General features: G+C 35.4%; 1 protein-coding gene across 1 annotated transcript; it reads right to left on the bottom strand.

Moving 5' to 3' along the window:
• Positions 1–501: 501 nt before the first annotated feature.
• LOC135693953 (U4/U6 small nuclear ribonucleoprotein Prp4) lies at positions 502–17693 on the bottom strand. Its single transcript, XM_065212549.2, has 18 exons — positions 17339–17693; positions 12130–12209; positions 11084–11156; positions 10872–10934; positions 10723–10772; positions 10286–10374; positions 9717–9810; positions 8887–8981; positions 7629–7687; positions 6855–6978; positions 6073–6162; positions 5510–5567; positions 5062–5126; positions 4430–4537; positions 3779–3897; positions 3448–3488; positions 2311–2392; positions 502–1987 (listed from the first exon to the last, which is right to left on the bottom strand). Exons 1-18 carry the CDS (start codon positions 17664–17666, stop codon positions 1917–1919), a joined length of 1689 nt encoding a protein of 562 aa, XP_065068621.2. The 5' UTR covers positions 17667–17693; the 3' UTR covers positions 502–1916.
• Between the last annotated feature and the right edge of the window lie 1411 nt (positions 17694–19104).

The raw sequence follows: 19104 nt of genomic DNA, 5'->3' as shown, positions 1-19104 counted from the left end.
GGAGTTTAAAAATCAATGTAAGTGGAAAACCTTGCTTGGCAGATCTATACGAACAACTTAAAAACGTTTGGCCTATGTAGGAAAGGGAGGAAGCATGTCAAGGGAAAATTGATCGTAAAGATAAGGTTTATTAAACTTACCAATGAAGTTTCCCTTTCTGTCATTCTCTGAACCATACTTCCACTAAAGCACTTCTTTGAATCAAACTTGCTAATGTTGTTACAAGCAGTTAAAACATAAACATCATGGCGCGAAATTCATGAAAGCCTCGTAAATGAAACAAACTGCCTAACCAATTTACGCTACACTGATTCTACAATCTACTGTGAACAATGCATTCTGGACGTGCACACTTTTCGCACTCCCCTTGTCTTGGGATTTCAATGAATGTGTACAATTATCCCACAAGGAACGAGCGTTAGATAGGAGTTTCGGTGGGTTTTCTGAATGTTTAGATTAGCAAACGACGAAAAACAGCAGTAAGCAGGAAAAACAAATTGCCCAGAAAAGACAAGATGTATAGAATATTAATTCATGGCACGAAAATGTTTACAATTCAAGCTGACCAGAGACTCCATTGTATTGCAGAGTGGCAAAGTGACGTCATTAAAAAAAAAAAATTTTTAGAGTTTTAGACTTCACTCCATATTCTGAAAGAACGCGATGAAATACTTTAAAATGTGCAAAATCAGTTGAATATGTTTAAAGCGGACCGAGTTATGGCAACATGAGCACAGGCCCTTTTCCCATCCAATCACTGTAAATCGGCACTGGTTCCAAAATTTATGAACCAGGCCAAAACAACATTAATCCATTATTAAAACCGATGTCTTTAACTAATATCTCAGTCAATTTTAAACACTTTCAACTGGATTTTGCATATTTTAGAATAGGTAGAGTCCTGTTTGCTTCCAGGTCATTGGGTCAGAAATCTATAATTCTTAAACAGATTTTCTTGATGACGCCACTTTGCCACACTAGGGTAATGGGAAACGCTTAGGCAAGTGGACCTTAGAAATTATTTGAGACTGGATAATCATTGCATTGAGGGTCTGAAATTTTGATGTTTAAACAGCGGCTACTAGGAAATAGATTTTATCTAAAAAATGGGCTGTAGCTGACCAATTGTTACAAAATTCAAACCTTAAAACTTGCATTCAATAGGCTTGTATGACATTTGCTAAATCATTGGAGTCATACGCCTGGAGGAACATGCGTGGAGCCCTGGAGTAAAATGTTATTTTCATCAATTCTGTTAGCAAGGGGGAAAACAAACAAAATACATTTCTACGAATACGAGTGAGGTATTTCTAATACGCTTCTATTCTTTATTCTTCTATTAAAAAATCCAAAAGATATGAAAACTAGAATAGATGGTGACCGAAAAACAATCGAATGCTTTAGGCCATATTTAGTGAATCTTGGAAGAGGATCAACAGTCTTTTAAAAAATTCGATTCAACTCAAAGCATACATAAAAAACTGCAGCTCCTTTGCTACTTCTTTTCTGTGAAAAGTATCTCAAACTGGGCACATCAATGCTACTACTGCCGGTGGCTTCGATCTTTAAACATTAGTCGTAAGTCGTAAGAGCTCTACTCGTAAATAGTCGTAAATCGTAATACCTTAGTCGTAAGAGTAAAGAAAAATGATAACCTTCACCAAACACATACCCAACATCAGATAGTGAAAGCAGAGAGTTATTCCTTGCATTAAAACCAGCTTTGAAAATTGGTCTCTTTTCTAATTAAAGACAATGACTTTTCTAAACCCAAATTTGCTCTATTTTTAAACTCAAACGTTTCAAAATACGGATTTATCCATTCAAGATATTTGGAGAGTTCCTAAGAGCTATTTTAAATTGAGCTCTGGTCAGTTGACAAGTCTTGCAAAGATGGACGGACAACGATATACATATCACACAAGATAATCAGCTGCCCAAAGTTTGAAGGTTCGATCAAATGAAGTAGTGGCCAAATATTTGCCATCTGAATAAAAAGAAAAACGATACAGTTACTAGAGACTAAATGATAGGATAATCAAGATTGTGCTATAAAGAGAAATTCGTATGGTTATATGAAGTCTTGATGCTCGTTGATAAAGAACAAGGTTAGCCAGGGGTTACCAGGCACAGATGGATCAAGACAAATAAATAAAAACCCATAAACAAAAAATTCACAAAAAATAATCACATGGTCAAATATCGAAAACTCTGTATTCAAATGGGAACTTTCTTGAAAAAGGATGAAATAGAGAAGTTTTTTAAAGAAGGTTTTGCATGACTGCGAAAAGAAGAAAACAAGCAAATTACCTGGCGAGGCATCAACCGAAGTTACTTTTTGCTCGTGCCCTAACAGCGTCCGAAGTGGTGTCCACCCGGGGTGAGACCAGATCTGAAAAAAGTAATAGATTCATTAGATAAACGTAAAGGCAGAGCGAAAAAATCGCCAAGGTTTGGATAGCAGGTACAAAAAGGGGTATACCTTTAGCACACCCTTAAAAAATGTAATTATATGAATTAGGCCCGTACAAGTCCAAATACCAAAGCGTGTAAACAGAAAACATCGAGCACTGATAAACAGATCGGAAAAAGTAACCTGCATTATCAGAAAATTTAAATATATATATGTTAACAAAGAGAATAAAAGAAGTTCCGCTTGGGAACAGCAAAAAGTCATGACAGCACCAATCATCGCAGCATTACAGCACATTTACTAAAATGAGCGTGAACAGAAGGAAACTTGTGGATTAAAAATTATCATCTTATGCTTTAAAATCTTTCAACTCTTGATGAAAATCATGCAACCAAACTCAAAAGAACTTACAATATGCAATTAAGTAAAACAAAGTATACACAATGAAATCGTAGCTGCTCAACAGAAATATTCGACAATTAGATTTATAATCCAGAGGGAATCAGCAGTATTTCCAAAGAAGCTACTAGAGCAAAATTATCCGAAAAGTTTCGATTACAAGTGTTTCTCCAATGTAACTGATTTTTGCTCTTCGTTCTCTAACAGGATGGAAAAAGTATCCACAATTTTTCTACTGGAATACACAAAAAGGCGGCTGGCAAAGCAACGACTTGTTAGTAACAATCGATAAAAGGAAAGCTTACAGGGAAAAGAGAATCCTGTGTTGGAAATGTACTCTGTTCAGAACGCTGATACTTAGCTTTCTGTTTTTGCTCTATATTCTTTACATGATCAAAATAGTACTTTAGATGCAATAAATCTTTATACAAAGGCTATTTGATAAAAAAGAATCCCCGATAAAACTCCATCCCCCGATACATCGAGCCCCTAAAAATTCGAGCCCCTAAAAACTCGAGCCCCCGATAGCAGGAGCCTCTAATAACTTGAGGCCCCGATGACTCGAGCCTCCGACAACTCGAGCCATGGTTATCGCTCCTTTAAAGAACAATTTTTTAGCTACGAGAGACGCATACCTTTGCACTATTGTCGTAGGAACACGTAGCTATGAACGTATCTAAAAGACAAACGTTTTAATCATTAAAATAGGCAAATCAATTTAATGGTTTCTATCTATAACGGGATTTTCAAGGATGTAGCCGGATTGAAAACTGAATACTTTTACCTAGCAAATAGCATCATTTGTTTAAGCAAAGTTTATACATTTAAAAGATATGAAGACATCCTATTAATGTGCAAATTTGCAGGATACCTTAGCAAAACTGCATACAAAGGCAGATGTAAATAACAATTAATTATATTATTGATACCATACTTAGAGTTGGATCATTACAAGGCCTAACTTACCGTTGAACAGGACATGCGATACCAAATTAGTATGGGCCGGAATAGTGTAGATTGTCTTTTGCTGTCGTAAGTCCCATACCATTGCTTTTTGGTCTTCACTCCCGCTAACTAGCTGGTACCTGAAAAAAAAGCAACAGTCTGTATCAGCTATTACAATCTCACTGAAAAATTTGTAGTGACTCTGCTTAGGCCTGTTTATGTTAATTTTTCCTTCTCATTCATTCCGTCACATTCTCACATCGCAGCACTGGCATCCTTTACGTCACTCTCATTTCACGCATTCACTAATCCCCGTTATTTTACTTAATCTTTGCCACGCTATTCAATTTACTCATCACCTTTATTCGCCCTTCCTATCATTTTTTTTCAAACATTATTCGTGGTAATTTTAGATTTTCATTTCTGTATAAATATAAGTATGTTTTTTATAAGCAATTTTAGTTCAGCTAGAATCAAGACACGCAAAATGCACATCGTCTCTTCTCTGGCTCTGTGTTTTCCACACGTTAAATAGGACTAGCCGGGTCGGCAACGACACGTTAGTCATGGATGGATATATTTCGCGAACGAAAGGCATCACAACAATGCGAATTCTCGTTACATTAAACATTTACTAAATGCCTTTAACGTAAATATTAACAATAAACATACCCGTTAGGAGAGAAATCAATGGAAAGCACCTTTTTCAGATGGCCATCTAAACCAAGGATACATCGACCAGTCCTGAGGTCCCATAGCATACCACGTGCATCGAATCCACTGAGAAGAGAAAGAGTCGTTTTTCATTAAGGCCGAAAATAGCAACAGCTAGCATACTGATGAGCTGCTCAACAGTTATAATTCTTATTTCATGCATACTATGATTTGCTTAATTCACTAGAGATTCTAACTTTGGCTGAACTATTGTTTGGAAACATATAAAGTAAGTTAAAATTCCTTTCCTAACTGCAGTAAAATACAAGTAAGCAGAAATTCAATTCCTACTATTCTTTACATGATCAATTTTCCACGAACGTTGAAAAATGAGCCTGTTTGGTTAGACAACTTGGCTTCTTTAATCTGTGCTTTCCATATTGTGAAAATGTTTCATTCGATAAATGCCAAGTCTTAATGTTGATCAATAGTTGTAGGTACTGTTAAAAGATTTGCCAACAATCTTTTGGTGGTACAAAAAATAAAAATGGCTTTGAAAAAGCATCAGTATACTCAGATTTGTTTCCTTTTTCAAAGCCATTGTTAAAAAATTTCTTCAATGAAAATCAACTGTTCGTGAAAAATGTTACCATGATGCAGCCAAGGAACCATCGACTTGAAATTTAATATCGAAACATTCCCTTGAATGTCCTTCCTGAAAGAAAAACAAGATTCCCAAGAATATTCTATAAAACCTAAAAAACATAATTATTTCATCTGACAAATTTGTTATCACTTTATCCATATGTGGTACTCTTGTGGACAACTAGACCCAAACTAAAATGTCTTGTACATGTTTTTGGTACAACATTCAAACTACACCTTGGTGTATAGAACAGGCTGTTTCCAAGTTGCAACTCTGAGTTTCACACTTAATGCGATCATCATGAGTGTACAGCTCTGCATATACGGTATCAAGCACTATAAGACAGGTCGGCAGCTCAGTAATTTTCAAAATACAAGCCAAAAAGTCAATTGTAAGCAACTACAAAAATCCTTTAGACAACGTTTCGATGTAAAAAACATTCCACGACAAACCTGGTGAAGTATTTCTTTTTGTTGTTCTAAATCCCAAAGTCGCCAAGATCTATCAAAACTTTAGATAAAATAACAAACATTCAAATACTATCAATCAAAATCAAAACTTAATACTTTATACTAGCCAACCGTAGCTAACCATACGTTAATAGCCGTCACTGTTATGGCCAACATACCAGAAAATTGTATTAGATATTTCTGATTTATATCATCAGTTGCTAACGATTGAAAACTAATCTGGGAAACATCTCCACTGAGTGAGCATAAATGCTAAGAAATTGCTTATGTTGTTAACCTTACATAAATACTGCGTACACAAAAAGCAACTCATTGAGAAATAAACAAATTTGCGGGTAAAAAACACCAAAATCAAGTGCACCACAAGTCTAGCCCCTTCTCAAACAATAGTTCTGCAAGAAAGATCCGCAAGGTTTGAAAAACTTTAGTCCTGGTTTCATCTTTGGAAACTTATTGCGACGAAAGGAAGTTATTCAATTAAAGGTGAGTGACGATATTCCATGGACATGACGAATAACACAGAGGAGTAAAAACTCTTGACTTACCAAGCGGTACCGAGGAAACGGCCACTTGGATGAAACGCAACTCGAGATACCCTTTCCTCGTGTCCTTCAATGTTTGCTATTGGTGTATCACTGGGGAATGGAAGATTGTTACTTTAAAAGATGTACAATAAATTCTAGCATAAAAAAGTGGATCGGGCAAATTCTTATGTGCAAAATGAATGGTGGGACATAATGTGGTCTCGTACAAGAGCCGCAGAGGGGATAGTTCGCATATTGAATAAGAATAAAATTGAATAAGAATAAAATCAATACTAATATTTGACAGTAAAGTAAGGTAAAATTGTTTGATATTAATTATTCCCTGGCCAAAAGAAAAATGAGTTAGATCGACCAGTTTGTCTGCTTGCTATTTCAGCCTTGCCAGTGTTAAATGTGAGTACACATTTGGCCTTGCCAGTCACTGGCCTAATCAAGGTTCGAGCCTCAATTCGAGCCAAATATCGTCAGCACTGCAATCAAACATTATACACAAAGGTAATTCAAAAATATTGCCTTTATCAACTACCTGTCCGATATTTTATACAGAATATGGGAGATTTAGATAGTGAGTAAACAGCATCCACAACTGGGAATACATATTATATTTCCTAGCGTTACATTTTCGACCCCTGGTCTGACGTTTTACACTCTAAGGAGTGTCCCAAAACAACATGTACCAAAACAGAAACAGGAAAAGTGATGCAACGTCAACCTGACCATAGTAACCTAATGGCAACAGAAACACAGGCACTAGGGATAGAAAATGAGAAAATATGCTTTACCTTTCAAGATTCCAAAGCAAAACACTGCCGTCACTACCGCAAGAGACCATACAGGGTGCTGATGTATCAAGATCCAGCGTGGCTCTTGGGTGGAATATAATAGCACCAACTCTCTCGTTGTGGCCTAAAGTTGAAAAGGGGTGAAATGAAAATAAAATGCAATGTGAATTAAATCGAAGATTACAAAATTATAATTTGAAAACGGGGCTACTTCCCGAATTACAAAAGTTATGTACGAATTTTCAAATTGCAATTAGGACTTTGGGTTTTCTAATGAGCTGAATATTACATGTATTGGAATTTCTAAACTTCAAAGTACAGTATTACCCCGCCACTTAGAAACCGACTTATAAGAAACTGCAGCCTGGCAGATGGTACCACATCTATCCTGATATAAGAAACCAATCAGCTTGGAATTTAGTCCGCATGGCATGGAATTTAGTACTTAGGGTAGTTATATTATCTGTTTTTTTGTTTTCACATATGAAAGCATTTTCAAAAAGCTGTATTAGATTTGAATAATCTGTTCAAAATTTGGTTCAACATAACCCACATAAAAGCATATTTTATGGTTTCTTTTCAAACATACATGCACTTTTGGTGACTTTCTTGTTCAAGTAATTAGAAAAAATTGTTCAGCGTTTTCTATTTTTCATGTCTATTCATAAGAAACCAAGCACGCTGTTATCACAAAATGAGTTTCTCAGTGGCGGTGTAGTACTGTCTTGCTGAGTACAAGCCGGTCATATTTTCAGCAGCAAAAATTGCACCAACCTCTCAGAGTTCTAATGAGTTTTCCATCCGGTACTGACCACAGTTTACACAAGCCACTCCTGTTTTAAGAAATCCTTTTGGTACAAATTTGTTTAACACCAGCAAAATATTGCGATTATTTACTAGTAAATATAAAGGTCATTGAAAAAAAAATATCTTTTTTTATGTAAAACAAAACTTTGGAACAATCAAGGGACTCCAGAGAGTCTGGGTCCAGCAGCTAGAGTTGCCCTAAATAAAATATTTCTAAACAAACGCCTCCATCCAATAACGCCTTCTGTCAATAGAATCAGCCATTTAATAAACATCGCAGATACGTGCAAACTATAACGCGGAGACGCACTCGCTTATAAAGTGAGTCAACGGAAACGCTCGTTTGCTTTAAACACGTTTTAATCCGTTTTTGATCGTTTCCACTGAGCTTGGTTAAAACGTACTCAGGCTTCAAATGTGTCCTTAGCCCGCTACACTTCAGGTAAATCAGGTTTAGATTATTATAAACAGAAACCAAAGCATGCAGAACTGTGAGAAAAATCAATGTTTGAAACAACTGTCCTTGAATTTTTTTGTAAAACGCTGTTTTCGTTTTAAGTGGATCAAGTTATCCGGGTTTGGCGTTCCCACTAAACCATTAAAATATACCCGAGCAAAAACTGATCCACACGGAGACATGTTTTAAAACTTATATGTTTTTCAAGTGGGTAAGTGGGAATGCAATGCACAAACGGATAACTTTTAACCCGTTTTGTTTCAAGCCAGGTTAGTTGAAAGGCTGTCTTAGGGAACTTTATTTATATTATTTCTCTGTATTCTGCTGGTTGCTGTCCTCCGACAACAGCCTTAAGTGGAACTTCAAATTATGATTCGAACAGACTATCAGCTCCACGTGTTGACGAAATTAGGCTACATGGCTTTGAAAAAAGCAAACATTTAGTAAACTAAAGCTTTTCTTCTGACACTCTTCAGAGTTTAAAACGTCAGAACATAGATCGAAAACTCTACGCTAAGAACTATATATACCCAGTTGTGGATCGAAATAGGCCAATCAGAAACACGAGCACATGACTGTATAGGTTGACCAATCAGTGCCGCTTGCCTATTAGAATGTTACCAGTGGAGTCCTAAGGTGAAAACGAACTCCTTTTGTCTACACAGTAGCGGTTTTTTCGTGCTTATGTAGATGTAAAACGCTTATGTAAATTAGGCTACATACAATTTAACAACGCATTGAAAAAATTTGAACTGTAAAAACACTTACCACGATGAGGTAGCTAGCATTTCTCCATTTGGGGAAAACTTGCCAAACGAAAGTGGTCTGTCGTCTCCAATTTGACTGCAGAAGTTTGTCAACGCCTGTGAAACCCCAAAATCCTTTAGTTTACCTTTGGTATTCATGGGAAATTCGATTAGAAAACAAACAAATTTCTTGCATAAAAATTTGCATTGCCTTATTTCTAGCCTCAAAGATGGTGGCATATCCCAACACTTCGTTTTTATATCAGAAAGCAAAGCTCTTTAGCAATAAAACTTTCCATTTTCAGGCTCACTTAAGCTGCATACTTTAACTTTGATTTACCTTCTTTAACGCATGATTCCTACTGCAAATTGGTTTTTTTGATAATTCTCAGTTTCTTAAAGCCATGCTATCTGGACCGACAATTGCTTTTGTCTTGAATCACAACTTAAAACAAACTCATTCTTCAAGTAGCAAGTAGCATTTTGCAACGGTCAATCCTCTTTTGAAATAACCAATGAGGTATCACAAAAACTTGGATCCTACACAAAAATGCATGCCTAAAATAATTGCGAAATGATTTTTTCCTTTAATTTTATTGTTGCCAGGCAATAAAACATATTTATATAAACCCACCCAAATAGTTATGTTGATGTCTGCATATGAGAGAGGCATACTAGAACCTAACCGATCATGGTTAAGTTTAAGTAAACTTTTCTAGTGTTATTCAAAAATGCAAATTCATGATATGCAACCAAAGGCCTTCTATCAGAACATTGATGTATCAAACTGTGATGCCTTGTACTATGTTTTTATTTACGCTATATTGACAAAAGTTATAGACATATCCTTACCGAAGTTTTTTTCCTTATTTCCTGTTCCTTTGCTGCTTTCTCAGATTCTGTCTTTGTAGTCTGCATTTTGGCTTTTCTCAGACGCTCTTTTGCTCTTGAAAGGAGAAATGGAAAAACAAATTTATGAATACCTTTTATTTAAAACAAAGAATCTTTAGGATATAGAACATCGAGATGTGATACTTAAAAGCAAAATAATTTTCCTGCAGTGTTTACAATTCCAAGGCACTCTTAACATCACAAGATTATCTCTGGGTATCCTTTTTAATAGAGGAAATAAAATTCCAGATTGTGTGAATCTTGGAATGAGTGATAAAAAAGCAATGGCAGGAACAAACCAAAATGACAATAAGAATAGGCCAATTCAACATGTCATATAGTTAATGCATGTTGAGTCCTACGTTTACTTCCATCCCTCGATTCAAAGTTGGTGCATGTTCTTTAATGGTAGAGATATTGACATTGAGTCAGAGAATGGGGATGTAAGTTATCGAAACTGTCTGCCCAAGATTGTAGTTCCTATAGTGCTTAAAGGTAATGCTATTAATGAAATCCTGTGATATCAATACCTTGGTAGTGAGTATTCGGCTATCCATTGCCTTGCCTTTTTCAGAGCATCAGATCCTTCATGATACCAAACCTCTTGGGCACTCTCAGCCTTTGATGAGAGAAAAAAACCAACAATGCAAAAACAGACTTCTGCATCAAATGAACAATTAACATTGATATGAAGACACTGTAGTAACAAGGTAACAGTTAATAAAAAAGGAAAAATTCAGTTATAGCCACAAACTTATTTTAAAAAAACTATAATCTTGTTGTTTGTTTAAGCTTGACTTGGAATCATAGTCACGATCAGTTTTAATTAATTATTTGCTGAATCTGAAATTGATAGCGTTGAAAGAATAATTTAAAATGATAAAATATAATTAATATCACAGCATGGCAGTGGAAAACATAACATTGTGTTAAAAAGAAAAAACAGACACTTTAAAGATCTACAAACCACTTTTTCTTTCTCTTCAAGTTCATCTGTGATACCCGAAAGTAAGTCCTCTGTAATGATCAGAAATAGAAAGGGTCAATAAAAGAGCAATGTCCAATAGAGGAGGAAAAATATAACCTGGAAAGGGAAAGCTAGAGCCGACAACTTACCTATTCCAACAAGAAGCTCTCTCAGCCTATCTCGCCTTTCTGATGGTCCTTCACCAAACAAACCTACAACACAATGCCAGTCAATGAGCATTCATGTAGCCAAGATAACAATTCAAAAGCAAACTTTTTAAGATATTTCTTATTTAGAGCCACTGAAGTATTATATCTGTAAAAATTGCAACCAGTGAACTACAACAAACAATAGCACTTACAAATAGGATGGCCAAGCTCTCTTAGTCTTGCTTTTACCATAGCGTCATCAGTTGGAACAGCAATTGCTCGTGCCTAAAACAATAAAAAAATGGCCCTATTGTGGAAAGATATTGTATATTTCGGTTCCATAGCTCTTTTAGATGGAGATAAGCTGTGGGGTGCCTTAAACAATAAAAAATGGCCCCATTGTGGAAAGATATTGTATATTTAAGTTCCATAGCTTTTTTAGATGGAGATAAGCTATGGGGTGCCTAAAACAATAAAAAAATGGCTCCATTGTGTAAAGATATTGTATATTTCAGTTCCATAATTTTTTTTAGTTGGAGATAAGCTGTGGGGTATATGGGGGGGCAGAGCTTTCATGTGCCCTGGACATCTTTCTTTCAAAAATGACTGTGTTTGGCCAACTGATTAATATTGCATATTTCAAAGATTTTTGATTACACAAATTTCTATTTCAAATCCTATTTTCAGTTGCAGAAAATTTTGTCAAAAAATTGATAACCTCTTTTCACAACATCTTATAAATCATGCTCAAACTTGACTGACAAAACTAAAGTCCTAAAACATCCCAAAAACCAGCCTCCTTTGTTTGTGTCAGGCAGGCCATATTTACAATACTTAAACCAATTAATAAAAAAATGGGGCAGTAGAAAAATAAAATATTCAAGACAATGAGGTTTCAATACAAAAACAGTAAAATGACATAGAGCATTTTCAGCAAATCCATAAAATGAATAGCTAGTTCTATCTACGGTTCTTGGAATCTGATTCTAGTGCACTATATCTTCTAATTACCTCTATTTTCTCAACTCCACAGTAGATCCCTTTTAAAAGATGTACTCAGACATGAAAGTTTGACATTGAACGAGATATTTTAAAATGGAGAGAAAAATTTGCATTTCATTAACTGCCCAGACATGTGTAGAAGTGGTCTCGAAAAATATCAAAATACAAACACCAATGGCAGCAATTATAAGAAGCAATCAATAAGTTATCCTATTTAACCACAAAGGTGAAAAATGTGGGACAAGCCCTTACTTACTCGCTTTCGTTTTTCAAATTCTGCTAACAGTTCCATATGTCTTTCACTTTGTTCTTCAACATTCATCACCATAGTTTCCCCTAGCAAATTAAACTTGTTAGTAAATGCTACTAGGTTCAATAATAAATTCAGCCATTGCTGGAAGACAACTTATTGAGCATCAAATATACATATAAATACTTAAATGTAAAGATAGAAAAAATATCTTTGATCTACTGAAAAGCATTGCAAGAGGGGAGGGCAGATTTGACAATTAGTTTTGCGATATTTGTGATTCACCATGCGGCCAAGCAAATTTAATTCACTACCAATGATTTAGTTCCAATTTTTGTGATTTGCAATTATTCAAAATATCAAGACAAATCACTCTTTATATTGAAAGCTGAAAAAATAATAATAATGTAGGTAAATTCTATTTTATTATTATTTTATCCCTCAAAATCTGTATATTTGCAACATTGAGCTTATGGATAATAACACTGTCAGAAACTGACACTCAACCAGTGGCAAAAATTATGGGGGTTTGGGGGGGGGCTCTGGCCCCCCCAGTCAGCGACTTTGTCAGAAAATTTGGGCTTTCGTCAGATAATTAACAACTGTTTAACGTGTCGAAATTACTCCAAGAAACCTTTCTGAAAAGGAATTTTAAGCTAAGGGTCATTCCATGTCAATTCACCGAGGCCATGTCACCCACCATCTCAGATTTTGCCAATGTTCATATATCATGTACCAACTGATAAGAATAGTTCATTCTCAAAATTTCAGACCATTATCTTTAGTACTTTTTGAGATATCCAGATTTGAATTTTCAAGAATTTTGAGGTAAAATTACCAGAATCCGCCATCTTGGATTTTCATACAGAGGACAACTAAAAACCAAATTCTAATATCTGAAAAGAAAATGACCAGAACATATCAAAATGAACTTATTTATGTAAATTCAGCTATGAGGAATTCAAAAATGACATCAAAATGAATATCTGACAGATCTGAAAGATTCTATTTATAGAAATCTCTGCTGGGGTTGAAAAATTGAAAGATTCCGAAAAGACAATTGTGTCAAATTTCATTTTGGAATTTCATGATGTTTGACAGGTAGCACCAGAATGAATTTTTGCAGTTAAATTTGAGGTACATTGAGGTACCAAAATATTGAATTCTGACTTGGTGTCTCTTCTTGTTCAAAAGCTACAAGCAGCTAAAGTAAACTGAAAATATTGTCAAATTTCTTGTGCGAAAGTTCCTTTTTTAATGTAAAGTGTATGTTTGAAGACATATAACTAGCAATATTTGAAGTTTAATCAACTCATTCTGTGTACACAATGAGCAAAGCATTCATTTAAATTGAAGATTTGTTATCTATCACTTTTTTACAGTGGATAATGTACAGTGGACCACACCCACTTATGGGTGCGGCAACATTGAACACCATGGGAAGGCTGTATTACTTAAGAATCTTTCAGACTTCACTCGAAAAGGTTGCAAATAAACACTTTTTCCTTGAAGATACAAGAAATCAAAAGGACAAAATCTTTTTGATAGTGCTGAAGGTAAAAATTTTGTAGAAACAGGTATAAAATTACAATCTAATTTAATTTTATCTTGAATACATGAATATACCAAAATTGGCTCATTTTTGTAAGAAAAAAATAATGCCTTACAGGCTCGTCATAATTTCCTTGATTTTCGTGAGATCTTTGTCTGCAATTTTATATTGTCACCCAGTTGCTGTGAAGGGTGTTTCTATGTAACTAGAAACGGTAGAATATGTCAATTCGAAATAAACAAAATGTTAGCAGATATGTTAGCCTAATTTTCTATTGCTTATCAGTTTTGTTGTGTTGCAGAAAGTTGGCTATCTCCACCTATAAATCTTTTCATAAAATGGCGGCAATATTCATATTTTGTCCTTCATTAAACTGATTATTTCATCAAAATCCTTTGCCTTTCTTTCAGTCTCACAATAATCGCTTTCAGCTTCTTCACTGTCCATCAGTTGATCGGGCATGACGTCGATAGTTTCTGCAACAATGTTTAAGATTTTTGATTGCTTTTCGGTCAGTTTGGTTTTTACTTCGTCGAGTTTGCGTTTGCCGTAAGAAGCTCTTGAATGCTGCGGAACAGAATGCAGCTTTATCGGACTAACGTCAATATCTTCAAGTGTTAAGTCAAGGTTTTCTTTCTGTTGTTTCCAAGCTCTTTCTGAAAAGCATATATCTGGATCATTATCATCATCATTCCCTTCTGAGGTTTTCAATCTTTCAGACATCTCTCTCCGACAAGTTGGGCATAACTTTTGTCCAGGTACCACGTAAATATTGATTTTATGATAGCTTTTCGAAGATACTATTGACACTTCCCTCAAAGAGCCTTTAAAAGGATTCTTATGCTTTTAGAAGGGATCGCAGCACTTCTTCTGAAAAGCGCCGTACTGCGCTAAAATTGTTTGTTCGTGATGGTGACAAATTGTAAATTCTGGTCCTATTTCCAGACCTGTTCTTAAAGAAATTAACTCCGCTTGCTCTTTAGTCAACGACTTGCTTCTTTTTATCCCAACTGATCTTGTGTAGAACCGAGAGTGACACTCTTCTTCAGATGACTGCCAATTGAACACTTTTCCAGAAACTTACTTACAGACATTTTTTTAAAGGCGGTAGAAATCTTTCTGCCTCCCGTTACTAAAACTAGACAAAACAGAGGTCGGAAACTTTATTTCCGTTTTGAATGGAAATAAGGAAGCACTAACTGGCTACAAACTGATGCTTGCAGATTCCTTCATGCTGATAATTATCACTTTACCATCATAAGCGGATACTAAGATTATGTTTCACTAACATGATTTTTCAAGGTCCGTAAATCAAGCAATTTTATTCGTCGTAGCTTTTCAACACTGAGCCATATTTCATTTACAACACTGAATAGTTTAGTAATTATGTTTTAAAATTTTAACTCAATTTAAACATCAATAAGATACAATTACTGATAACATCTATTAAGCAATATTGTAGTTAAGTTCCCGTCGACAACGAATATTGCCGCCATTTTATGAAAAGATTTATAGGTGGAGATAGCCAACTTTCTGCAACACAACAAAACTGATAAGCAATAGAAAATTAGGCTAACATATCTGCTAACATTTTGTTTATTTCGAATTGACATATTCTACCATTTCTAGTTACATAGAAACACCCTTCACAGCAACTGGGTGACAATATAAAATTGCAGACAAAGATCTCACGAAAATCAAGGAAATTATGACGAGCCTGTAAGGCATTATTTTTTTTCTTACAAAAATGAGCCAATTTTGGTATATTCATGTATTCAAGATAAAATTAAATTAGATTGTAATTTTATACCTGTTTCTACAAATTTTTTACCTTCAGCACTATCAAAAAGATTTTGTCCTTTTGATTTCTTGTATCTTCAAGGAAAAAGTGTTTATTTGCAACCTTTTCGAGTGAAGTCTGAAAGATTCTTAAGTAATACAGCCTTCCCATGGTGTTCAATGTTGCCGCACCCATTAGTGGGTGTGGTCCACTGTACATTATCAACTGTAAAAAAGTGATAGATAACAAATCTTCAATTTAAATGAATGCTTTGCTTATTGTGTACACAGAATGAGTTGATTAAACTTCAAATATTGCTAGTTATATGTCTACAAACATACACTTTACATTAAAAAAGGAACTTTCGCACAAGAAATTTGACAATATTTTCAGTTTACTTTAGCTGCTTGTAGCTTTTGAACAAGAAGAGACACCAAGTCAGAATTCAATATTTTGGTACCTCAATGTACCTCAAATTTAACTGCAAAAATTCATTCTGGTGCTACCTGTCAAACATCATGAAATTCCAAAATGAAATTTGACACAATTGTCTTTTCGGAATCTTTCAATTTTTCAACCCCTGCAGAGATTTCTATAAATAGAATCTTTCAGATCTGTCAGATATTCATTTTGATGTTATTTTTGAATTCCTCATAGCTGAATTTACATAAATAAGTTCATTTTGATATGTTCTGGTCATTTTCTTTTCAGATATTAGAATTTGGTTTTTAGTTGTCCTCTGTATGAAAATCCAAGATGGCGGATTCTGGTAATTTTACCTCAAAATTCTTGAAAATTCAAATCTGGATATCTCAAAAAGTACTAAAGATAATGGTCTGAAATTTTGAGAATGAACTATTCTTATCAGTTGGCACATGATATATGAAAATTGGCAAAATCTGAGATGGTGGGTGACATTTCCATTTTTTTCTTGGTGATTTGACATGGAATGACCCCTAATCTAAGAGGCATAATTGCCAAATTTTCTGCTCGCTTTGCTCGCAGGTGATCCACGTTTTCTTTTTTACCCCAGGGGCCTTTATAACCTCTCTGTGCCCTTTTTGCAAAATTTGAACATAGCATAGCTGATAAAATATTAGCCATTACCAAATAATCAATCAAACAATATATCACCAAAATCAAAACTGCTTGTGAATTGTGTATCTAATTTCAATTCCGTAAAGATCAGCCAAAATTTCTATCGTATTCTTCTGAACAAAAGTTATTTTCAAACGTATTTCTCACTGGCGAAAACAAGATAAAAACTACCTCTTGTATCATCAATTGTCTTAGATGAGATATCAATCTTGATATCAAAAATCATAAATGGATTGTTCTTTTTGCTACTTAATTATGGCATGGTCAGCATCGATTTCTGAAGAGTCCCGCCAAAAAATCAACTATTTTTATCAAAATGTGCAGTTTCTTTGAAATTATACCTGGTCCTTGATGTTTTCTTGTCGGAAAATTGTAGACATGCCCCCCCCTCCCCAAATGAAAGCCTGAATTTCTGCGACTGCATTCAGCAAAAGGGTTAAACTTTGGATTTATGAGCCAAAATCAAGTTCATAACCTATGAGCCAACAAAAGAGTAGCTAGTCTGATGGCAAACTTCAAATATTTCATTGGCCATACCTCAATTAATTTTCAACATATATGCCTGATTTTGCATCTCAAAAGATATTTCATTTCTTTCTTCTGTGTGATATAGTCAAAGGTAAAAAATTCTAAAAACTTTTTTTGTGACTTTACCCTTATGTACTCTATGGCCATTCTTGAGAAGAGTTTCAAAAATAATATTTTGGCAAAAAATATACATAAGAAAATAAGAAAACCATTAAAATGTATTTGGTCGCACAGTAAACAAAAAAAATTAAATGTACCCTCAGAAATGTTGATGTTTCCCGCTTTGATGGCTCGTGTAATGGCATCATCCCCATCATCATCATTGTCATCGCTGATTCCTTTCTCGGAGCCACTTTCATCATTTTCACCTTCAGTTCTCTCTATGCCCTTTGGTGCACTGTCACCTCCATCAACAATATTTTTCACTTTCTCTTCCAAGCTTCCATAATAAATTCTCTGCTTCTTCGGAAGCGGAAGATCATCATCGTCATCTGAAAGAGACATCTTTAAAAACAAATAATTTCGCACAGGAGACAACCAAAATTCGTTCTTTAGGCCTAACCACGAGCCAGTTTGCGAGGTCATAGGTACGAGGCTATTGCAAAAGGGTTCCGAGAGATGCAGTCAACATGGATGAGATAAAACCAGAATTCAGATATAAAAATTCAGAGACAAACTAGCCCATTTATAATTGTCATGGCATTTGTAAAACCAAAAATTTCGAATAATGATAAGACCATTTAATACCCACTTGCATGGAGAATTTTGTCAACAATATGCCTATGCGTAGAGCCTTTGATTGCAAAAAACGCAGCTGAATGGGTGGAACAGTCCATGTCATTACTTTATTTTGTACCTTCCCCTCACTAGTACTCGATTATAGCAATGGAACAAATTTTACTATTTGCCCTCAGCATCAACACTGCCCCTCCTGCCTTAGGCATCTTGTGCAGGCGTCCCTGTTTGCATTGTTTTTTAAAGAGGAATGCTCTCATAAGCTGAGCTAATCAAAGAGAGTACCCAAGCCAGTAGCTAACCTTGAAATTCCAAACTTGGGGGAAGGGGTGGGGGTGAAGGATTATGAAAAGCGAAACCTACGAATGATGGCATAGATGAAAGCAATTTTTCTTACTTCACCTACCATCTTTTACCTACACTTATTTTACCTACCATCGTTTACCTACACTTATCCATTATACCAACAAGCTGAGGGGTTTGCCGATCAACTGAAGATTTGGCCGTGGAAAAAGTCTGTGACAAACACCCCCTTCCACACACCCCACGTCAAATATGTCAGTCTTCGCAGTAGCTAAGAATTTCAAGTTTTGTTGTTAAAAGGCTAGGGTTGGTTTCTCATGTGATAAAAGATTTTTTAGCATATCTGTGGTCCTTCGAAAACAGTGTCGACTACTGCTGGGGGTTTGGGGAGGGGGGTTAGTAAAGATCTCGTCCGAATGATATTGCGTCATTGAGATAAACTGTCTGAATAAAGCCTGAAACGCAATGTTTTGCCTGGTTTGGGGGGCCGCATCCCTCCCAGCTAACGTGTCTCCTTCGCCTATGAAAGGATATCAGTTTTTACATGGGCATGTAGCTAGATTTCCGGACTAGAAACCCGCGAGCCAGAATCCGCCCCGGGAAGAGAGTTTTTATGGCCTACAAGATGAACAACATTTTATTTCAATCTTTTGGTTTGCAAAGGTAATTTTCCGAGGGGTCAGAAACATTGAATGAAACACATCGATTAGCTTATCTAATATTTTCATTAAACCTGGGAGTAATGGACAGATTTGTTCACTATCCATTGTCGCGAATTAATCCGAATCTTTGAGGACAACAGAATCTTTGAGGTACTGAGGAACAATTAACAATTCAGGATGTTTTCACCAAACGCTGAATGACATCCTTTTTTAATCTTGATTGGTTTTTCCCCAGTTTTCCATTTGCACTTATGATTGTAACAGTTTTACCTATTGTTGCAAACTATCTATGTAATCGAGAGGTTTGTAATTGTGGTGTAATT

Source organism: Rhopilema esculentum, chromosome 11 (genome assembly GCF_057945365.1).
Source record: "Rhopilema esculentum isolate cy_ngs chromosome 11, ASM5794536v1, whole genome shotgun sequence".
Classification (NCBI taxonomy): Eukaryota; Metazoa; Cnidaria; class Scyphozoa; order Rhizostomeae; family Rhizostomatidae; genus Rhopilema; species Rhopilema esculentum.
This window is presented reverse-complemented; position numbering and strand designations above follow the sequence as displayed.